Source organism: Silene latifolia, chromosome 9, assembly GCF_048544455.1.
Source record: "Silene latifolia isolate original U9 population chromosome 9, ASM4854445v1, whole genome shotgun sequence".
In the NCBI taxonomy this organism is placed as follows: Eukaryota; Viridiplantae; Streptophyta; class Magnoliopsida; order Caryophyllales; family Caryophyllaceae; genus Silene; species Silene latifolia.
In genome coordinates this window covers 33,998,830-34,023,257 of record NC_133534.1, presented here as the reverse complement: position 1 = coordinate 34,023,257, position 24,428 = coordinate 33,998,830, and the positions used below count along the sequence as shown (strand labels likewise).

Below are 24,428 nucleotides of genomic sequence, written 5' to 3'. Positions count from 1 at the left end.
CCCCAACCAAAAACGCTTCAAATCTCATCCTCCACCACTGTGTCCACGCCCCCTAAAATCACCATACCCACCCCCACCAAGTAAATAAATCCACAACAATATTTATGGAATTCTAATGTCGATATGAAAGTGTTCTTAGACAAGGCATATATCCTCAGTCACACAACAGCCACGAGGCACCCACCATTTACCTACCCAACACCTATCTCATCCCTAACACAACAGAATCTCCATCCCCCATCCGAGAACCACCCTTCCCCACCGACCACCGTAATAAAAATACTTTAATTTATGTAATGTTCTATGATGATAATGATGATGATTAGAGATTACTAACTAAATTTAGTATATATTCGGCAAATTGTTGATATTATTAAACCATGTGTTGCCTACATTTTTCAAATTCTTTTCATATTTGACTTCCCATCAAGAAGAAGATTTCTTAGAAAGCAAATGTTCCTTAGAAGTCACAATTGTACATATAATACAACACAATGCAATGTCACAAGCGTAGTTAATATCCTCATTCAACAGCCAAATTTTACAATGAATTTCATCTATCTAGGTTTTGGAACATAAAAATGACAACACTAACGAAAACAATTTAGGAAACACAAACACAACGATATAGTAGATGAGAAATCCACCAGCTACTCCGTACTTGCCAAGAGCATCCTGATTTTGTCAGTCACAAACTTCTGGCTTCTTAATAACATACATACTCCTTTTCGAAATGAAATAACGTACTCCTGATTCTGTCTTTTCGGTGACAGTCGTTTGTTAGAGTATTGAACAACCTTTCTGGGACTTTCTCTTCTTTTTCTTCTTCTGCTTTGGTGGTTGGAGAACCACTTTTATAGCAGCATCAAATACAGCTTTTATGTTCTGCACACAAACGCAAGAAAAATATAGGAACACCGTCAGTAAGAACTAGACATGGAATAACTGACGCGACCAAATTAACTTGCCCCAAGACTTGACTTCCAACCAACTTAACCAGAAAATGACCAGAAACCCAATTTGTTCTGATCCGACCTGTAGCTGACCTAAACTTCGCTGGTCCCATTCAAAAATAGGCAACCAAAACCCCCCACCCACCCCACCTGAAATGATAGTTGAACTAGCTCTCAAGTTTATCTATAACAAATGACAAAAACAATAATAAACGCGACCTGAAAAGGACAGAACTCAACCTAATGACCAGTAACCACCCGACCCAAAACACACAATATGCTCAAGATGACCCGACCCAATAACGCCTTTGTCAGGACTAATAAAAAGTACTTCATCCGATTCTTTATGTTTGATTCAAATACTCCTCGCAGAAAAAACAAAACGTAAAGAACTAGATGAATCTGAGGAAGTATATGGATTCAAGGATGAACAACTACCTGCTGTGTTTTAGCACTTGACTCAATATAAGCAGCTGCTCCAATCTGTTTCTTCAGTTCCTCTCCCTATAAGATCAAGTACATTTGTAAATATACTTGATATTGAATAACAACAACAATAACAGTAGCAGCAGCAACAACAACATCATACAGTGCTTCAAAAGCTACCACCATCCGTGGGGTAAGGAGGATAGGATGTAAGGACTCGCTAATATGAGTCTTTGGCTCCATTGGTAATGTAAAGACTCGCTATTCGGTAGCAAAAGAAAATCAATAGCGGTGGCAGCTAAAGAATAGAAGACTGGTCAAAAGGGCTCGACAATTGATAACACAACAGGCCTTGTTTACCTGGGCTGTCGTGATAGGTACTGCTCCAGGGTGATCCAGAAAAAATTGTTTGTCATCACGAAGATCTGCATGCAGCCAAACAAAGAACTAGTTACAAGGACAACTCAAAACATAAGAAAACGACGACTCCGAGTTAATTAGCTGGTAAACAAGCCACTAAAAAGCTGCGAACGTTGTCTAAAGCAGTGGCATCTCACGACACCAGTATAAAGTTCTATTGACAGAGCTACATTAACCCTTCAAAGATGGATAATCTTACCAAGCTTTGTTCCAACAAGAATAATTGGCACGCCAGGGGCATAATGCCTCAATTCAGAAATCCACTGGAAAATTAAAACAGACGTGAGAAAATGACAAACTAGTGTATTTAGAAAGATAAAGAGATAGTCAATGGTTTATATCTAGGGATCTTACTTTTTTCGATACATTTTCGTAACTGGCTTTGCTAATAAGTGAAAATGCAAGAAGAAAGACATCAGCCCCTCGATAGCTTAACGGCCTCAGCCTATTGTAATCTTCCTGACCTGTCTCACAAAAATTCCAAACTCAGAACAGACTTAAAAAATGTGCATCCAAAATGTAGGGACAAACCAGTTAAAAAACCTACCAGCAGTATCCCACAACCCAAGATTGACAGTGTTTCCATCGACCACCACATTTGCACTAAAGTTGTCAAAAACGGTAGGGACATAGTCCTGTAATCAAGAGGCATACACCGTCACAACTCTCAGATAACCAGAAATCTCGAGGAGATTGGGCGCAGAACTACTAATCATGTCAAATACATACTTCCAATACCACTTTACATATCAGAAATATGTTTTTTAAAACTCTACAACACAAATTCTCATATGAGACAATCTCTTATTCATGACATTGATCCATATTACGCGGAAGCTATACGCTAGTTTTGTTTTTGAGATTGTTGATGCTTATATGGGTGAGGATCTAGTTGAATCGGGTTGAAGCCATATTATATTTGTTGGTATAGAGAAAGGATAGTCAAAGTCATAGCTTTGGTATAGATTTTCAAACCACATTCAATCCAAAACACTACAGTGAAATAAAGAATCATCAATCAAACTTCTGCATTGAAGTTCCATTTCGTTCTAAACCACCGTTTAACAAATTAGGTAAAATAAGGATCCAACTAACAGCTAATTCAAGTAAGCGAAGTGGAGTTTCTACGGTTTCAGACAAATGCACTGGAAAAAAAAACTAGCACAGACTGCATTCTACAGTAATCCAAGTTACATCATTGATCCTCATGACAACAGGTCACTGACAACCAGCATTCAAACAAATTCGGAACGATTCAACAACGAGATCAAAGCATCACCAACTAAAAAGTGCTTCAACTACCAAAGCAGACACCATAACAAGCTAACTATACCTAATTAACAGCTCTACAAAAACTAAACCTCTAATTTAAGCTCGTTTGCCTGCAAATCAAGTGCACAGTTAGCTCAATTAGTCAAATCACAAGTCCACACTCCACCATACTAACAAACCAAATGAGCCACATACAAATACAAACCTAAAAAAGCTGACACTTCAAGTGAATTCTAAAATGGGTATTCAAACAAAAAAAAATACCCAGATAACTAAACACAAAACCCACCACAAAAAATACTACATAAAAATCAAAATTTTATGCAATTTTACAGAAAAAAAATTACACAAAATATAACCCTCAACTAAAAAAATCAAAAAATTGATTAAATTGAAATGGGCATTCAAACAAAAAGTTACCCAGATAATTAAACACAAAACCCACCAGAAATACTACATAAAAATCAAAACTTGATGCAATTTTACAAATATAATACAAGCAAATTTGAATACACAAAGAAGAACATACAGTTGGGAATGTGTTACTGGTATAAGAGATGAGCATGCAAGTTTTTCCAACAGCACCATCACCAACAGTCACACACTTTATAAATCTCGACGCACTCATTTCTCACCACCGCCGGAGCCGCCGCGTACGGTGGCCGGAAATGATGTGTTCTTTAGCTTAAAACACACTATTTTAGTGAAAATTACAAGAAATAAAGAAAGTAATTTGAAATTAAAAGGGGGAGTGAGTGTTAGGAGAGAAGGAGTAAGTTTGGTTTGTGAGTTGAGTTTGGAGATTTGGGGAAGTCTTGAAGATGAAGACTAGATATTGACACTTTTGATTTTATTTTATTATTTGTCTTTTTATTTTATGCTTTTATAACTTTTTGTTCTTTTTTGTTTTGTTAAAGAAATGGTAATTGGGGACCTAAACCAACTTACTCACCCACTCCAATCACTAAAAAGAGGACAACACTTGAGAAGTTAAACCAACCCATTACAAATTTTTGAATTTCAAAGCAATGTCAAAACCCTTTGTTATTTCATTTTTCAAGTTAAAGATTTCAAAGGGGGCTTTATTAATATTTCTTTTATTTCGGTCATTTATTTACGTTTTATTTTGGCACAAACAACAAGAAAAGAGAAAATGGGTCAATTATTTGATGACAAGTGAACCAAATTGAGTATAGAAGATCAAATTGTTTATCAAAAGCATTCCCAAAATAAATAGGTAAACAGTTGAGTGAGACACCCAAAATGGAATAGGTAAACAAATGACCAGGACGAGGAAGTATATGAGTATCTGAGTAATAGTGTCGATAGGGCTTTTTTTATACGAGTATAGCTAGTCTTTTATAAAGAGGTTTTACATATGTACTAGTTTTAAACCTGTGCAAAAAATGCACGGGTCGTAATAACAGGCGTTATCATTAGATACATGAACATATAATTGAGCGTGATTAAGTGTTCAATATCGTGACAATATAAATAGTCCATATTTGGAGATTCGAATATTTGATAAATATTAGATTTAAATATCAGATAATAAACAACTGTATTTTAAATTATATTAAAGGTACTTGACATGTTAGACCCGTTGAATGTATGTAAATTGCAACATTTTATGTAAATTGTGACATTTTAACTTATGTTTTAACATAATTAATTAAAATAGGAATATGAGATAAGAATAGAAAATTGAGTTGAGAAGAGAGGTAATTAAATAGAATAAGAAACATGGAGGGCCCCACATGTAGAAACTTAACCGGCCAATCAGAAGCCAAGAAAAAACTTGGCTTTTATACTATGTAAATTGCATTAAAGTTCCATTTTGTTCTAAATAACCGCCTAACAAATCTGGTAAAATAATGATCCACTAACAACTAATTCGAATTGGAGTTTCTACAATTTCAAACAAATGCACTAGGAAAAAAAAAATGTGTTATGAAATATTATAGTATAATATTATATGGATGTCCATATCTTAGAATATTTTATCTTATGGAAACTTTGCCCTTAATGTATGTATATATATACCCCATCATAATGGGATAATATACAGTTCTGTCTCTCTCTATATTCTCTCTAACTTTCTCTCTACAATTCTCTAGTCTTTATTTCACAACACATTATCAGCACGAGTCTTAGATCTGATAATAAGGAGGTTCATATCAGATCTAAATTATTTTATTCCGCTAATGAAGGTACGTTTCCGTTATCCTCCGTAATTAAATTATTTATTGAGATGTACAAAGAAACGATCTAATTTATACATAAATTAAGCAAATTAAATAAGAACAATTGCGAATACGAGGCTATTGAAAAAAAAATAATAACAGCCATTAAAGTCAACGACATAAATTACGTATGGAATTATACGTATGACAGATTTGGAATTTTAATTTATTAAGCAATCTTGTAATTTTGCAAGTACTGATATTTATTTAACAGTTTTATTTACGTATAATTATATTTATGGTGTATATAGAAAAATTTATCAGTTATGTATATTATTGGACCCGAAATTCCATATATGTGGTCAAGGAGTTTAAAAAAGGGACGTATATCATATAATTTTTGGACCTGAAGTTCCAAAAGATTTATTTTACAAAGATGAGGAGATATGTCCATATAATGACTTTAATTTATTCCGCTAATGAAGGTACGTTTCCGTTATCCTCCGTAATTAAATTATTTATTGAGATGTACAAAGATACGATCTAATTTATACATAAATTAAGCAAATTAAATAAGAACAATTGCGAATACGAGACTATTGAAAAAAAAATAACAGCCATTAAAGTCAACGACATAAATTACGTATGGAATTATACGTATGACAGATTTGGAATTTTAATTTATTAAGCAATCTTGTAATTTTGCAAGTACTGATATTTATTTGACAGTTTTATTTACGTATAATTATATTTATGGTGTATATAGAAAAATTTATCAGTTATGTATACTATTGGACCCGAAATTCCATATATGTGGTCAAGGAGTTTAAAAAAGGGACGTATATCATATAATTGTTGGACCTGAAGTTCCAAAAGATTTATTTTACAAAGATGAGGAGATATGTCCATATAATGACTTTAATCTGAAGTTCAAAGTTTTGAAGGGGTGTGATAATTTTAACACCGTCTCATCAGTACAATACATTCAAATGTAAGTGTAAGTGGCAAGGAGTCCATATGTAAATACTAGTGGCCAGAAGTTCACAGCTGCAATTTTATGAACCGCGTTTGAATTTCAAATGGATAAAGCGGTCTTTATGAATCTTTATGAAAGGAAAGATTATTTCTGAACTGATTCTTATTCACCTGAAGTTGGACAGTATGATGAAATCTGAAATTTGAACATGGCATTATGTTAAGCCTAATAATATGGCCTTTGATGTGCCAAGTGATGAGATTTGTTTGAGATACGAAGGTATGATTAGAAGTGATGAGTTCGTCCAAATTATTTACTACCGTCAAATAATATTATTCACGAGAAATATATTTCCACTACCTCGATATATATATTTCCACCCAATCATCTATTATGCACCAAGTCTTAGTTCAAATATTAAGTCTATATATTTGTACGTATCTAGATCGTCTTAACCATTATGTGTTCATGTGTACGTATTAGTTTATTTGTGTTTGCGCCTTGTGATAATCTATACATCTATCCTTATAGTAATAACAAAAAGTTAACTTATTGCAGATTATAAATTTCATTGTGTGTATAGGGTATTATTATAAATTTCATGTTTGAAGTTGTTACAACAAATTTCTTCGTCCTACCTTTTTTGCAAAATTATCATTTCATTAAATTATTTCCAAGTTTTGTTCACGTGGTGACAGAATTACTATCTTATAATTTTTTCTTGATAAGCAAGTTTTATTCTTTAAATAATAAGAGCTCTAATTAATGACACTTACCCTGATATAATAGACAATTTGACACATGTCATTTGATTTTTATTGGAAATCATTATATATGTATATGTTTGGAAACATGTATATACTTTTCCTTACGCGGTTTAAACAAATTTTGGTATGTCTGAACTTTTGCCAATTCCTGTATAGCTTCATATACTTCAGTCGATTATTTGTACATCATTTCTTATTAATAGTTTGGCTTGAAGTTCAAAGTTTTTACCTATTACCTATTTTGAACTAGAAGTTTCATAAATAGAAGTTGTATACCAGAGGTATACAAGATTACCATGAAATGTTAGAGATATAATTTCATTTTCAAAAGAGTAATATGGTCATGTTTCCTGAAAGAACGTTGATGAGTACTGTAACACCCCCTCATACCAAGGTGCCTTACCAGGACCACCCTACCATGAAAGTGTGTTACCATCTCGGTTGCCCGAGGTTAGTACATACCAAAAGCGTCTGAACTGAGCACATTTATTAAAGTACTGTAAAGCATAAAGTTTACATCCCAAATCCAAATACTAGTTTACAAAATACAACTCCAAAGTTTAACTATAAAAGAAATCCAAGCTAAGACTCAGACGGTGATGCTATGACTGATGATGACGGTACTCCCAAGACAGGTCCCAAGCTCACACTAGCAATACCTGTCAAGCTCTCACCATCCCCGCATGGATCACCGCATTCCACAAACAACACGGGGTCGGATACTCAAACATTAAGACAAACAAACGGAGAAATCCACCGATCATCGCCAATTCCCAATCCTCCATTCTCACACAAGAATCGACTACACACTCAAGTGTGTAGCCCCTCGCAGATTACCCATCGCAACAGGTAATCCTCGCCGCCAGTGGGTGACCGCAGCCGATCCCACCTAGTCCAGCTCCTCAACGAGCGACAACAATCCCTGTCCCTTAATGTGCAGATCTCCTCCCGTGGCGGGTTCCACGGAGGGCGAACTAGGGTGTGAAGCCACTCCCGCAAGTGACTCCACCACAATCAATCACATGATGTCACAGCCATCTCAACACTCTCACACCAACATCGTCACAAAAATCTCCACACTCCGATGATCAACAGATAACAATAATCACAACAAACATGTCTTACAAGAACAGTAAACTGAGTAGGAAACCCTACCTTAGAAATCAACAGTGGAAAAGAACTTACACACTCAGAAAGGCTCCTCTACGAAGTCTTCTCCTATAACATAATCACATTACACAATTACACATTGCACAACCCCCATAATCCCAATTCCACAATTATACAGTAACCCCAACGAATACAAATAACGTAGAATAAAACTTACCAACAGTAGAATGAGGATTTGTGCGCAAGGACTCCAAAGGTTTCACAAACAACAAGGCTATGGGATGACTAGGGAGTGATTAGGGAGTGATTAGGGTTAATGTAGAAATGATGAAGTTGAAATGATGTTTTGAAAACTGACGCGCGATATAAAATAATTTTAAACACTCCCTAATCAAACCGTCAAAATAATACTCGCCAGACCGAATACTCGATCGAGTAAAGTTATACTCGGCCGAGTATCCTCTACTCGGTCGAGTATTCACTATAATCGGCCGAGTATTCATCGGCAGAACCAAAATAACTCACAACAGCAGCATTACTCAGCCGAATAGGCTCTACTCGGTCGAGTAGTCACCAAAGAAAATCCGTAGTGTTACAATCTTCTCCCCTTAAAAAAAAGAACTTCGTCCCGAAGTTCACACTCTACTCTAAAACAAAGCACTACACTACGCCACAAGACTATACTAACCACATATATCAACACCAAGGAACTATACAAGTCACCACAAAATCATTACCCCGACTCAAAGCAAAACAACAAACAAAACAAAACACGACCGCGACCATCTCCTACCCCCTAAAAAGACAACGGTTACGTCCCCGTAACCAAACATACCTGATCAAAAAGGTTAGGAAAACGTTCTCGCATAGCTTTCTCGGGTTCCCATGTTACAAGTACTCTTGCCTACATATACGAGACACTTGTTGTATCCTATGTCACATCATTTATCTGGCCGGATAGATTATGAAAGATTGCCCTGGATTGGAGGCAACTCAGAAAGTTGACATGCAATGATTTAATTGTGACAATAAAGGCCATTCAGGTTCTTATTATACCCGTTTTGATAAACCTGAAGTTTATTCAAAGGAAAATATAAGTGCTGAAACTCTTTCGTGTAAATTTATTAAAGGCAAGATATTACACGAATACTGAGTTTATTTAATATTGGAGCTCACAGATTGATTATTATATGGAATCGTTAGTCTCCGAATTGGGCGTTGTGATTCATCACACTTAAAATTCAACTGCATTATATGTTACTCCCCGAAATATTTTGTTATTGTACAAAAATACCCATATAATAAATTCTCATCGGTGATATGAGCAATTAAGGTCTAAGGTGATTATAGTTTTTTACCACCTTAGGGGGAGAATGATAAGCATAAGTTGGTAAAAACAAACAAGTATGTTGGCCCCAACTGGACCTAAAGTTCAGCGGTTTGTTTTCAAAATGAAATACATCAAATAGAGGTTCATGGAATTACAAATGATGGTATTCATCTGGTAATGAAGATGTATTATGATACCGCTTTGATCACCTTATCAAAATGTGATATGTTCACACATTGAAATTTATGATTTAATTATAGACAGATTAGCCCTATATGTATTATAGCGAGCTATACATTAGTCATAGAAAATATATGTAATGAAAATATTATTTTCTTGCCAAATTGAACAATAACCACACGTGAAATGTAGTGTGAGAGTCATATCGGTTCACATATTTCAAGTAATAAGAAAATGGCAAGCTTTGGCAGTTGGTACTCCTATGGAGTAAAGAAATTTGGATGTCCCGAAGGTGACATAAATATCTGAATGATAATAGATGGCCTATATAAAAAAAGGAATGGTACCAAATATATATAGATATCAGTGATTCAGTACTAACAATATCACGAGATGTTGAAATTATATCGATATGATTAAGGAACCGATATGCATTTGCGCGCAGAATTTAATGGACTAGATAATGGGGATCTGATAAATAAGTCCAATTTTATTGTCGACACATAATCAATGATTATGAATGAGCTCATAGACCTGAAGTCCATCCATTGACATGGAGTCAATCGAAAGTTTGAATATTGAAAAAGAAACTGTACAGTTTGCATTTTCGAGTAATCGTCATGTGCATTTAGAGATTATGTTCATCATTTGCATCTTAGTTTAATATATATACATTATTGCATTGTTTTAGAATGTTATTTAGAATTAGTTACATATCATATGCATGCACATAGTTAATTATATTGTTATACTTTGATAAATGTTTAAAACAAGAAATATATTTTACAGCCTCTTATAAATGATCATCAAATGATGATGTTTGATTAATTGAGTTTTGAGAACTCATGATTATTTATGAACCTCTATGACATGATTCAAAGGTTATCGTGATTATTTCCAAAATGGAATATTCAAACTCTTATTGTCTCAACCTGAAGTTTGAGCATATGAGAATAATGATGTAAATGAGCTTCATGCTAAACATGTGAAATTAGTTTGTGGTCTAGAAGTACCATAACGATTGGAAAATAATGTAGTCAAAATCTACAATGAGAATGTCAATCCATACATATGTGGTTTAGCAAAGAAAATAGCTCAAAGGAATTGGATGATGTATTCAATAATTATCGGATTGATTCTCCTTAATACAAGGAATTGAGGAATGATGGCTACACTCTTTTTCCCTTCGACTAGGTTTTTTGTCCCAACGGGTTTTTCCTAGCAAGGTTTTTAATGAGGTAGCACTATAAGCGCATTATTACGCTATAGTCATGTCATCGTGATTGTTGAGATGACAATTGTTTTAGACATATAATGTTATGTCGTTTATTGAGGAGAAACTATATCACTATTATAGAAGTATTATTTTGAAATGAAGATTCAAGAGTTATTATGAAATGATTATATCCAGACGGTGAGTTCTCAAAGAAATATGATATCGAAGCTGTCGTGGATTTCTATCGATCGAAGATTCAAGTTTACCAACCACAATGGGTACTACTTCAACAATCGAGAAGTTATGTCAAAGCATGAATCATTGCAAGATATATCAAGTTATGTAATCATCAAGGAGAGTTGACACGAGTTGTACTCTTTTTCCTTATCTATGGTTTTGTCCCACTAGGTTTTCCATGGAAAGATTTTAACGAGGTAGCTATTATTATGCGTGTTTGAAGATTATTGTACTCTTTTCCTTTCTAGCATTTTTCCCATAGGTTTTTTTTAGTAAGGTTTTTAACGAGACATCTTCTTCAGTGATGGACATCCAAGGGGGAGTGTTATGAAATATTATAGTATAATATTATATGGATGTCCATATCTTAGAATATTCTATCTTATGGAAACTTTACCCTCAATGTATGTGTATATATACCCCATCATAATGGAATAATATACAGTTCTGTCTCTCTCTATATTCTCTCTAACTTTCTCTCTACAATTCTCTAGTCTTTATTTCACAACAAAATGCAGTCTGCATTCTACAGTAACACATTCCAAAGAAATTTCGTTACTCCTAATTAGTTACGGAATTAATAAAATTAGTTTTATAAATAAGATAATTTAGTACTTCGTATAACATTTTTGGAGAGAATTTAGACCATCAAAGTCTTGGGTTAGGACTTGTAGTTAGTAGTCCATCAGTGAAATTCGAGAACTCATTATTCAAACTTCCTCCGTCCCGGTAAATGTAAATTATTCACCGAAACCAGGGGCGAAGCCAAGAATTAAATACATGTAGGGCTATTGAAATACGGTTGCAATTAAGTCTAAAACATAATAAATCTATAAATATTATTAAATGGGTAAACCTTAAAAGTCACGTAGACAATACCACCTAGCGCTACTAAATGCCACATTGCATAACCAAAATTCCACGTCACCAATTATAGAAAGCCACGTCATTATTTCTTATTTAAATAGAAAAAAAATTGAACCATTAAATGTAAATAGCATAACGAACATTAACTTTGACTTTTTTAATTTTTAGATAAATTAAACAACCATTAAAAATAAATTCATACTAAATTTAAATTTTTTACATTTATTGTTAGAATATTTTAATCAACAAATAAATATCACATAATTATACACCATTTATAAAATAATAAATAATTTATAAATATTAAGAGCAAATAATAACATACTTAACATTAAACATAAATATTTTAATTTTTAAAACTAGAATAGGTTAAACAAAAAATTAAAAATTTACATCACTCTAATTTTAAATTGTTTATATGTGCAACTCTCTCTTAAATATTATTGAAATAAACTTGCTCAATTTTGTTAAATTTGATAAATAAATAAATCTACAGATATAATTTATAAATAAAAGGCAAGGCAAAATATCCACCTCTTTTAGTTCCGTAAGATAACTCCCTAAACAATACTCATGTAATGTGAATTTTGTAAATAAAAAAATAAAAACCTTTTACATTTCTTTCTATTTACTCTATATTTATGTCTACAATAAATATGCTAATAATGAAAACGAATACTCAAAAGTCATGAAACTTTTCTACATATTTATGTATATATTAACTTTGATAATAGTAAAAAAAAAAGTCTAAATGTCATAAAATGAATCCTCATTTGGCTATATAAATGTTTTATGGAAGGCAAAATTTGTGAGCCAAAATTGTTTTTACCCCTATTGCCAAAAGAATTGTATGTACGTGTTAATAATCTTTCTTATCATTATATCAACATCAAGGCAAGTGTGTTAAGGTTTTTAAATTAATAATTTATTTATTTATTTTTAAGTTTGATTGGTTTGAAGTAATCTTCACATTTTTAACCCTAATATATATGTAATTTTGTTTTCATTTAGAGACTATCAAGATTTGTGGAGTTGAACTATTCAAAGGTAAATATACTTATATATTTATAATTCAATGCCTATTTCTTACCTTATTTAAGAGAAAACTTAAATTAATAACGATAATGTTAATATTACATAAATCAAATTCCACCATTTTATTTGTTATTAATCACTCAATGGATTTTTTTATGGATAGTTAATTGGAGAAAGAAGACTATATGAGGAAGAGAAATACTATAATTGCTTAAACAAATACTCCCCCCATTACACTCAATACTATGTTATAAACTAACTACAAGATTAACAACATGAATGTAAATGAGTAATTGTTTTTAGGTTCATAATTTTTTTTTTATTATTTCAGAAACTTTCAACTATATGTTTTATTTGGGTATGTGTTATTTTTTTATTCATCATTTATTTGAAAAATAGCTCTCATAGAATGAAATTGGAGTTGCGAGGATCTCAATCTTATTAACAAGTTGGACAAAAAAAACTCTTTTGGTATTGATAATAGCTAAATGTAAATTATTGTCTAATACTTATGCATACATGTCATAATATCTTGTGTGTATGTCTTATAACACAAATGAGATTGCAATGAGATTTGTAGTAGTCTACCATTTAACTCATTTTATCTTTTATGCAAAATTTTAAAATTTAGGATTTTTGATAAATTGATATAAACGATATATTAAGATTATCATTTATTAAACTTCATAATTATGCTACTATTAAAAAATATGATTTATGAGAATTAAAAGATTGAGAAGATAAAAAGTCCTTTAATTCTATATCTTCTTAACTCCTTACATTTCGAGATTTATTATTCTCAAATAAAAAAAGGAAAAAAAGGATCAATAATTTAATATTATGGATTAATTAACTCTTTCGTCTTCACGTACTAACTTTATTGGTCTACATGACAAAGGGACATTCAAACTTTCACATAGAAAATTTAGTACATAATCTATACAATCTAAATCAAAAGGTAATCTTAAGCATTTATCATGAATTACAGGACTTTTTAAAGGTAATTATTTTTTTTAAAACCACATGTTATTAGAATATTAATCAAAATAAACAACTAAAGTACAATATATAGTTTTGAAAATAAACCAAAGTTGTCAAAGAAATAAGACACTAACCGACTAACTTTTATGTATTCCAAGACTATATTTTTTAAATGGATCAACTAATTGCTCAGACAAGTATAAATAAAAAGATAAAAATAACAAAATTAAAACAGATAAACCCCTGAATTTCACGGGTCACAAACCTAGTTTGAACCTTAAAACACCCTACTAATATTAGTTAAAAATGCCCACAAATAAATTTTATATTTATTTAAGGGTGTTAATATTTAAGGTAAGTTTCCTTAAAAAAAAAAATATTTAAGGTAAGTTAAAAATGCACATAAATGTAAAAGAATGATGGGTAGAAGGTTTGAACCCAAAACCTCCAATTTATTCATCCAACCTTGAACTTTTATATAGTGAGCCAGTGATCAACTTTGCTACATTTTTGACATTGTTATATTTAAGAGTAAAAATTATTTAACCAGAAATCGTGTAGGGCTATAGCCCATATAGCCCACCCCCTCCCTCCGCCCCTGACTGGAACAGAAAGAATATTTGTTAGTTATATTTTTAAAGTTCTTGACTTTATAAGAACAATTCATTCAAATTTTCTACCGCAGGTCATTTTTACTAGAAAAACGATACAAAGTATTTTTTTAAGCATCAATCGTGAATCATTTCTCTCGTATAAAAATCAGCTCTTAGTAAAGTAAAGATCTTTCATGATGAATATTTGTAAAACAAATGTCCTATTGTGACTATAAGTGAGGTTTTGAAGCAACTTTGAATTAGATACTAAAAAAATGTATGTAGTTTTGAAGAAAAAAAAGTAAGATTTTAGAGGTAAAAAACTAAACGGATAATTTGAAAACGGTTTTTTTTTACCTATGTCCTTAGAGCACATTCAAAAAAAAAAAAAAAAAAAGCCAAATGAGGAGAGAACAAGAGTTAGCTTTAAGTAATAAGAGCTCTTTATTCTAACCATGAAATTAAAGGCTCGATTCTCATCCATAACATAAATACTTTTAATTGAACCAAAAAGAAACGAGGAAAGATCATCAAAATGATCAATAAACTCGTAACATTAAAATCCACGTAGTAGTACTTGTAATTCCTCGTGTTCCATCATATGCCGTTTAATGAAAGCAACACAAGAAGTAGATTAATTGATGGCATTGGCAGTTACGAGTACATATTTTAACCTCTGCTGCACTCTTACGTTACACTAGTATTCAAGATTTAGGTAAACTACATTTTATTTTAAATTTGTATGTTACCAGCTACTATTAAAGGAATGATTGTAACCAATTAATCATACTACCGAGTATTCTTTTCGACTTAATTTCAGCTTTCATTTAGCTCACTTAAGCCCACTCCAATTCAGTTTAGCTCACTTCAGTTCAGCTCAACTTAGCTTATTTCAGCTCTATTTATCTCAGCAAATTTCAATTCAGTTCGACTTACTTCAACTCATTTCAATTCAGTTCAGCTTCATTCAGCCCAAAAGAACAAGCCAAATAGGTAAATACTTTATTGTTAAATAAATGATAACCTAATCACCTAATGTGCAAATCAAAGGTACCAATATGAATGTCCATAAACTACATGAATTCAAGGGTTTCTAAGTTATGACTTTGTTACAATAACACTTAACTCGGTCACAAAGGCTCCTATCGTCAAATAGTGAGATAAGGAGGCCATATGTATGCACCTCCAACCTTGCGTGAGTTACAATTTTGTTACAAGAATAAAATATCATCATCGGAGCTTACATCATCTAACTCAATTATCTTCTTTGAAGTTTGCTCTGCTTTTTGAGATTTAACTTGCCTTGGTTCTACTCTTACTCTTTTAGAATCTGGTAATGTGCTTGTTTTTGATATGGATGAGGACGGCTTTGCTTGTGAGTGCGATCTAAAGAGAAAGGATCCAAAAATAAATCAAATTTAACTAGGCAGTGAGTCATGTAAGATACGGTTCTCATATATGAGACCAACCCCAACACTTTCGCACACATAACTTAATTATATGATTAATGGGTTGATCTCACATATAAGACCGTCTCATATGGAATATAAATTTGTGTTTATTCACTACCTCTTCAATGAGTCACTCTTCACCGCACTTTTCTGGATACATTCCTTCTTCGCTGTCCCAGCACTCATGCTGACTGTAAAACAAGGAATTATAGGCGTTAAAGTGTTACTATTGAAAGAAACTAACGCTGTCCCAGCACTCATGCTAAGAAACAAGGAAGCGTTAAAGTGTTACTATTGAAAGAATTTAACTTGCAGACTCCATAAGACTGAAAAACTTCCAAACCTGTGATTTCGTTGAGAAATCTGATTCCTTGAGAATGTGCATTTGATGTCACCTTTCCTGCATTGCTGTTTAGAAAGAAGAAATGTACTCTAAACTGTAAATTGGGTTTCATGATGATAGATTTGCGGATTTAAAAGAAAGGTTCACTAAACTGTTGGCATTTCTGGTGTTCTACAGTAGCATTTGGTCGATACAATTTGCAACAACACAATTTCCATTATGGGTCATCAAAAACAGCCTCATTGGAATGGACACAGGAGTAAGGTTGCATACATCCAACCACTCGACCTCAGCGCAAACAAGAGCCTTTTCAGGCACTGTGTCTGTATACTGTTCTTATTACTAAACTGCTTAAAATGTCGTCTTTTGTTGCTTATTATCTAATTAAACGATATGGTGAAATAAATAGGAAGTTGTATGATCACACAGTTCATCAAGCCAATTAAACTAAATTAAAGATTGAACCCGAACAGGAAATGATACAAGTAAATGCACAATTAGGTCAACTTCGATACCTTAAAGCCTTCTTTAGTCCATCAACAGACAGCACCTTTGTAGGCTTTTTACCCTTTATATTGTTTGCTCGATCAGCCATACGATCAACCATGTAAATTCCTTCTGGTTGGTATGGCTGGTATGGATTTCTAAATGCTGTTCTGAGGTTCCTGGAAAATGAGGGGTAAAAGTAAGTCTATAAAATAATATTGCAACTACTTTACGCTCAATGCTTCAATGGCTCCAGCATGTGGCGGAGTAAGGGTATAAATGACGCTTTTAGTTATTAATCAAACTTAGCATAATCAATAATTCATTATTCAACATGTTAAAAAACACTCACCCGCCTTTCAGCTCGCCACGCGTGGCCGTGTACTTTTCTGATGTTTTCTGCGGGGGTTGTATCAATATTAGAACTTTAGAGTTGAAGTCTCAACTTATAGATTGTTTTAAGGCTACATTAACTGTGTACACTTACCACTCTATGGTAGCTGCAGTATATCCCAAGACGCCTGAAAAACAGAAACTACAGAGGTAAACAAGTATCCATAGTGACAAATGGTTAATTAAAAGCATCAGTGAGCAAAAAAAAAAACAGAACAAATGCACTAATACTAGGGTTCACAAAGGACTTGTTTGACGAGCTCATAGCATACAACCGTATTGTTTCACAATCCCATCAACCTGATATTTCAGCTAGTGTCAAATCAATCGTGAACGATATGACTTAGCCCCTTAGGGGTCAAAGGTAGGATATAAAATGACTAGGCTTTCCTAGAAGTTGAAGTATCTATTTAATTATGTCTGTATCAAAGGTTCAGGATGAAAATACTGCAACTCAGAAAATACTCTAGAAGCTTAATATGACATGGAAATATAAACCTATAGACATGTCAATGTAGCTAAAACAAATGCAGTAAGGAGAATGGTATATTTTCTCCACTTTTTAAGGAATGATTACATGATTCATTTCCAAGTAATCCTACATTAACCCAGCTATATAAGACCTCATGTCATAGACTGACTATAAGGTAAGAAGACATGACATAAATCAACGTCATGAGTTGTATACCAGCCATCAAAAGGTAGAAGTATATACAGATAAAAATTCCATCTTTAAACACAACTTGAAGAGCTCAGTTTAAATAGCTTGAAGAGCGCTCAGTTTTAATAAATCAACGTCGTGAGATGTATATCAACCAAGGCGGTGAGAGCCCGTGGTGACGAGGTGTAAACAGCGGTGAAGGCACGCACTTCATATACATAAGGCATAATTTTTGAAAATAAAATTTTGTGCTATAATACCTCCTTTTGGATCTTAAAGAGAGTTGGAATCTTAACAAACAAAAATAGTATGGGTAAAACTGAAGGGAGTAGTTGGAAAATATTTTTTTTTCTAAGAAACTAGAAGGAAAAATATGAATATTGTACTCCCTCCGTCCCGGTCAATTGTTGTCCTTTGGTTTTGGCACAAAGACCAAGGAAAGAGGAAATATCCAATAACTAAATGACAAGTGGAACAAATTGAATGAAAATGATCAAATTACTCATCAAGTTCATTCCTAAAATAGAAAGGACAACAAATGATTGAGAGTTGAGACACCCCAATATGGAAAAGGACAACAAATGACCGGGACGGAGGGAGTATTAGTCATGCACCTCACTAGTTTCGCTTAATGTAAAAGACGTCCCAAAGCATTTTGGCTAGTGCCTCACTCAGTCTTGTGCTTAAGAGCATTCCGAGCGCACTTTTTTTTAAAACTAGTAAAAGAATAAACCTCAATATCATTATCCGAATGCCTAATTAGAGGATCCCAAATTCCCAACCAAGCAGAGTAAGGGGGGTCCAGCATAAACAAACTTTCCCATTCAATAACAAAACCGAAAGTCAGATGGGAGCCATAATGGCACTAGGATAATGGCATAGAAGATGATCTAACAAAGCTAAACGAATCATACCCCCATCCATTCCATTTTTATTGTTCCCTCTACTCCCATAATTTATCCCAAATTAATTGTCTCCTTTCTAAATATAGTATGGCTAATGAGTAAGCTACCAATATTGTCCCTAATTACCAATCCCTCCATCAAAATGACATTGTTCACATTCTCATTAATTCAAGAGGTATGGTTGCTATTTTACCACTATTCCTTAAATCTTGCCCAAAATAGAAAACAGGATAATAAAAGTGAAATGGAGGGAATATATCTCTAGGTCCATCTGAAAAGTCCGGTGCTAGACATTTTCATTAATAGGAAAAAAGAAAATTAACCAAATCTAATGCTCAATGTCTACAATCAATGTTTTTTGTTTGGTGTCAAACTAGTTTAGATCCCGTGCAATGAATGCTCGATATTTATAGAGTTTTTATTTTTGTATTACTTAATCATACTAAATTAACACCTCACTAATTTTTTTTCAGATTTCACGTCATTATATTTTAATATGAGTAAAAAAAATTGAACTGTAACATTATTCAAGAAAACTGAGTAAAATTGAACTGTAAAATATTAGTGGTATCTCATTAAATGTTCATTTTTCTCGTTATTGTATTTTGTTTCGAGTACAAAAAAAATTAAACTAAAATTAATCCAAGAGAATTAAGTAATGTGTTGAAATGTATTTTTTTATACCACAATGCTAATGATTCCAATTTATAAATTCTCTCAATTTTTTTTTTATGAAAGTAATCAAAACGATTTATAGTTTTGTTTATACATAGTATGAATAGTATGAGTCAAGCTATTCTTAAATAATAATATCAATAAATGATTTAATAGTTTATAGTTATAAATTATTTATACTTTAATTAAATACTATAGTTTAGCGTTTATTGAAAATTATAAAATTTGATGAAAAGAGTCATTTTAATGAAAATAATTATATAATGAAATACATTAAAATTATAAATTTATTTATTTAGTGAATACAATTAAATTATCAATAACTTCTTTAATTAAAAAGATGCTTTTTGGAGGGAAAATTTTTGAGTTCACCAATTCATTTAGTAGATAGGGGATGAGCCACAAGCGCATTACAATATATGGGGGAAGGGGGATTTGAACCTAGGACCTAATGTCCACTATACCTCCATCTTAACCACTAGGCTAAGACATCTTTGATATGTCTACAATCAATGTAAAGTGAAACAATAAAGGTCCTAACTATAGCAGGTGAATCTAAAAAGTACTCTGTGCAAAATCCGATATAGCTTCTGTAGCATAAACTGTGGATCACCCTGCCTTTAAGTCAAAATCAGTTTCAGAAACATTTGACTCTATAGAGGATGCCCCAAAAAAAAAAAAAAAAAGAATAAGGTGCACACAAATGCACCAGTAGTTTATGCAGCAGTAGTAGGGTTAGAGACGACATACTTGTTGACAACCATCGTACAAGGCATACCATCTTTCCTCCGTCCTTTGCATACACCATAATCAACAGAAGTGCCAACCTTCAAGATTTGATTTGCATTAAAAACACTCAGTTGGAAACCAGGACCCTGCAACCAAAGTGAGGAATTAAAACAATGTTCAAAATAATATAGCCATTAGTTTCATTGAAGCAACTCAATAGCTAATGACAGCTACTACCGAAGTATCTTTGCGAACAGTTGCATTGAAGAAGGCAAAAGCAGTTGAAGCTGGCTCTTTGCTGTGAGTCTTGTAAGCATCACCAAACAAGAAAACGGATATGCTCTCCCCATCCAAACACCCGATCTTCCATATGCAGTAACTCTTACCAGTAGAGCTCATTTTAGGACTACCCTTTTCGGTCAAAACACCAATGGTTGCCCAACATCCGGACAAAGTGTCGCCTTTTATCAAATTCCTATATGCACAAACATTAAAAAACACAGATGTCGAGCTAGATATTCACAGCTATAAAAAAACAAAGGTACTTAGGAATAAGTAGCCTTTAGGTCAAGGGGGGTTACTTTATAGCGGAAAGTCGAACAAAGCGGATATCTGAAAACTGATTGCTCAACTCCGTCGATGATAATACTTGGTTGCTGCAATCCTCGAAGAAACAAAGCATAACCAACGGTCTTGTTATCAGTGTCATTTAACAATCTAAACAAAGCCACAAAATATTCAAAGGGTAGTCTTGAATAACATTTTGATAGACACATACCGAATTCGCAAACCCGAAAACTTCTCCAAATCAAGGCCTTTTGTATTCTTTGAATGATTAGATTTGAGAGCTTTGGTAGCAGTCTCAACATCATAATCCATACAGTCCTCAACAGCCGACCTAAAATCAGACAAATCAACATTTCCACTTGGCCGCCTACGTTCGTCATCATCCGATTGATAATCTACAAAAAAAATGAGCTCAATTTAGCCACACCCATATCAAAAAGGTGAAAATAAGACCGTAACACGTAAGCACATCAGGTGTTCGACCAAATGCCTCAATGGAAAAAAAAATACAAAAACACTTCAAATTTATAACCCACAACAGGAATGAAACAATTTCACCAATTAGGAAGTAATTTAAAAAAAATGTCAGATCTGAAGGAACGAATTGCGTAAATGAATACCTAAGGAGACGGGGCGAGAAGAAGGAGAAGAAGGAGGGGTTTCGAGAACGCGGTCTTGAAGAGAAAGAAGAAGATCGAGGTCATCTTGATGATCAGTTGACATGGTGTGTTTGATTTTCTAACAACGAAAATGGTAGATTTGATTGAAGTAGGCAGGTTGAACAAATACTTTTCGCTTTTAGAGTTTAGAGTTTATACCTTGCGAAGTTGCGAGGGAGATTGAAGGATGCTCCAAATCTGGCGCCAAATTTGAAACGATCCGTAATTAGGGACTGCGGGCCGAGCAAGGTTCGCATATCTGATCCATAGTGCTAATTCGGATCGGATATCCATTTAGAAATTATTGAAGTCAAACATTCATATTCAAACCAAACGTTTTGGACATTCAAAAATAATCGGATCGGATGCGAATATCCATATTTTGAAATTTGCTTAAAAATTAAGTTTAAAAACGATAATATTCATGGTCTTACGTGATGATTTTCTTTTGTATTCTTACTTCAATGATATCGACATAAAATTTAAGTACCGCATACATATTTTTCTTATATTTAAAACTTTTGTTAAATTGTTGTATCATATAAAACTGTATTTTTCTCAAAATTATACTTAAAATAACGCTAGAAGTTTAAAAAGAATGAAAAGAAATGGGAATGAATTAAAATTAATAATCCAATACTGTAACGTCGGGGGTTTCACACAACCCAAACATAAAGATTACAATACTCATTAAATAAAAATTGGTAATAAATGATAAGAAAAAATATAGTTTAGGATCGGATTAAATATCCAAATATTATAATTCTAATATCCATACCCGATCCACAAACCAAAGATTTCAAATCGGATATCTGATCCGAACTTAACTGATCGAATCGGTCTGGATATCAATCGGTTCGGATAATCAGACTTTTTGCTTGACCCTAATTGCATTGAGTAAAATGCATATTGCATAGTGCACATTTTTTATCAGAATCTTAATTCGATCGTACGATTCCACAATTTTATGCACCAAAATGCTTGATCGGTCCCAGACGATTTTATATTTCTGTCGTGGTTGTACAATCTTACAATTCTATTCTTTTGAAAATTTATAGAGATAGGATTATAATACGATCCTACGATTTTACGATCCTACAATGCAATTCCATAGTAAAAATATTAATATATATTTTTATAAGATGACATCGTAAAACCTAAAATCGCACAAGTTCTAAAAACATGTTCATACAATGATACTCCCTCCATACCACACCAATGGTAACATTGAGAATCTTGGCACTATTTATTGTCGTAGGGAATATTTGATATTATTCTTAATCTATAAGACAAAATATAGTCATGTGAGATCTTGTTTGATTTATCGTCATGAATGCTATAAGAATATCATTTTTTTATAATTTTTAATAATGTGTAACTAAAGATATTCACGTTGCAAAACGTGTCTCGACAAGTGTGAAAAAGTCAATGTTACCATTGGTGTGGTATGGAGGGAGTACTAAAATCATTAATTAACAATATTTTATGGATAAATGTTAATAAACAAGTGTTTTAATCTTCAACTAGTTCCTATTCCCGTGAAAATCACAGGACTATTTTAGATTGTTAGCATTGGTTATCACTCCAGATTCCAAGTTTTACATTTCAATCTAAGAGTTGCGAAAGTTATTATTTTAAAGCATCATCTAACGTTACTAAGATATGCATATAACTAAGTGACCAAATCTTTTATTACGGTTTGTGAAACACTATCACTTTGTTGCTAACTTCCATTTTTTTTTAGATTAGTACAAAACCATTATTTTATTTACCCCCATTTACCTGTATTACTTTTAACAGTACCTTTTTTTAATTTGTCGTTCTATTTCCCTTTGTATTTGCATTTTTTTTTGGTCTTTCCACCTGCCTTCATATTTACATTCCTAAATTTTATAGGGTATCTATAAATTATACGGAGTACATGTTAGTTCGTCATCCTTGTAGGCTATTACTACGTATAAACTCTATGAACCGCTAATTTTCACGACCTCACCACATCATGTGGGAGCACCACCGAGGGTGGGCTGCGAATGTCACTGACACGAGGCCATTTGCGCCAGTGGAGTTATCTTTTGAGAGTGGACAAATGGATGAAGAAGAGTTTTGGGGTTAGGTAAGGGGTAATATATAGGTGAAGGGAATGATTACTTTTATTCTCTTACCCTTTTCTAAATACTGCACACTAAACGAGTTGAAATTCTAATAGTTGTGTGTTGAAAATATATTTAATTTTTAGATGCACTTTGGCACACCACGTTACAATACACCAGTAAGTGGATTATACATCTGATGTAGTACATCAGATAATATAATTTTTGAGCATTAAGATAAAGTTTTTGAGTTTTAATTTAAAAATTTTGAGTTTTATTATAAAGTTTTTAAGTTTATTTACTTAAACATTAATCTCAAAAAGTTATAACTCAAAACAGGTACATATAAGCTCAGAAAATTTTGATTTTTGACGTCATAAAACTAAAATGTAATTTATAATAAACTAAAAAAAATATACAAAAACTCAGTAAGTGTGAGGTAGTACATCTGATGTACAATCCTTTTTTCTCTACCATACACCCTAATAAAGAAAGATGCACCCATTTTATTTCACTTTGGATTACGTTTTCTTATTCATGAAAAACTAGTTTTCAACCCGTGCAATTTGCACGGGTATGAATTTATAGTCATTGATATCATTGTTATTATTTAAAGGATGTTAAGTAATGTACAAGGATATTTTATATTCTATTTATTTTATATTGATAATAGAGTAAAACACGTGCTAAATTTGCAAGGGACTGAAACTTGCACATGTTTTAAACACTACTACAAATCCAGGCAACTACAACGCCCCTTTAACAACGATTATTCACGAAAATCACAATAGACGTTGTAGAATGTATGGCGCGAATTTTACTAAAATGAATTACAACGGGTATGGTTATAACAACCGTTGTTATAAGTTTTAACAACGGGTAACACATGCACAACCGTTGTTAATAATTTGGCGCAAAATTGA

At 32.9% G+C, this 24,428-nt stretch overlaps 2 protein-coding genes across 2 annotated transcripts; both read right to left on the bottom strand.

The window, feature by feature from the left end:
* Positions 1-438: 438 nt before the first annotated feature.
* LOC141599535 (rac-like GTP-binding protein ARAC3) lies at positions 439-3,950 on the bottom strand. Its single transcript, XM_074419569.1, has 7 exons — positions 3,601-3,950; positions 2,347-2,434; positions 2,154-2,263; positions 1,999-2,062; positions 1,740-1,804; positions 1,392-1,457; positions 439-885 (listed from the first exon to the last, which is right to left on the bottom strand). Exons 1-7 carry the CDS (start codon positions 3,697-3,699, stop codon positions 781-783), a joined length of 597 nt encoding a protein of 198 aa, XP_074275670.1. The 5' UTR covers positions 3,700-3,950; the 3' UTR covers positions 439-780.
* An 11,633-nt stretch (positions 3,951-15,583) lies between these two features.
* LOC141599533 (uncharacterized) lies at positions 15,584-21,615 on the bottom strand. Its single transcript, XM_074419568.1, has 11 exons — positions 21,377-21,615; positions 20,968-21,151; positions 20,771-20,845; positions 20,427-20,664; positions 20,211-20,335; positions 17,314-17,347; positions 17,179-17,225; positions 16,856-17,005; positions 16,341-16,405; positions 16,116-16,188; positions 15,584-15,932 (listed from the first exon to the last, which is right to left on the bottom strand). The coding sequence occupies exons 1-11, from the start codon at positions 21,477-21,479 to the stop codon at positions 15,758-15,760; spliced, it is 1,269 nt and encodes a 422-aa protein (XP_074275669.1). The 5' UTR covers positions 21,480-21,615; the 3' UTR covers positions 15,584-15,757.
* Between the last annotated feature and the right edge of the window lie 2,813 nt (positions 21,616-24,428).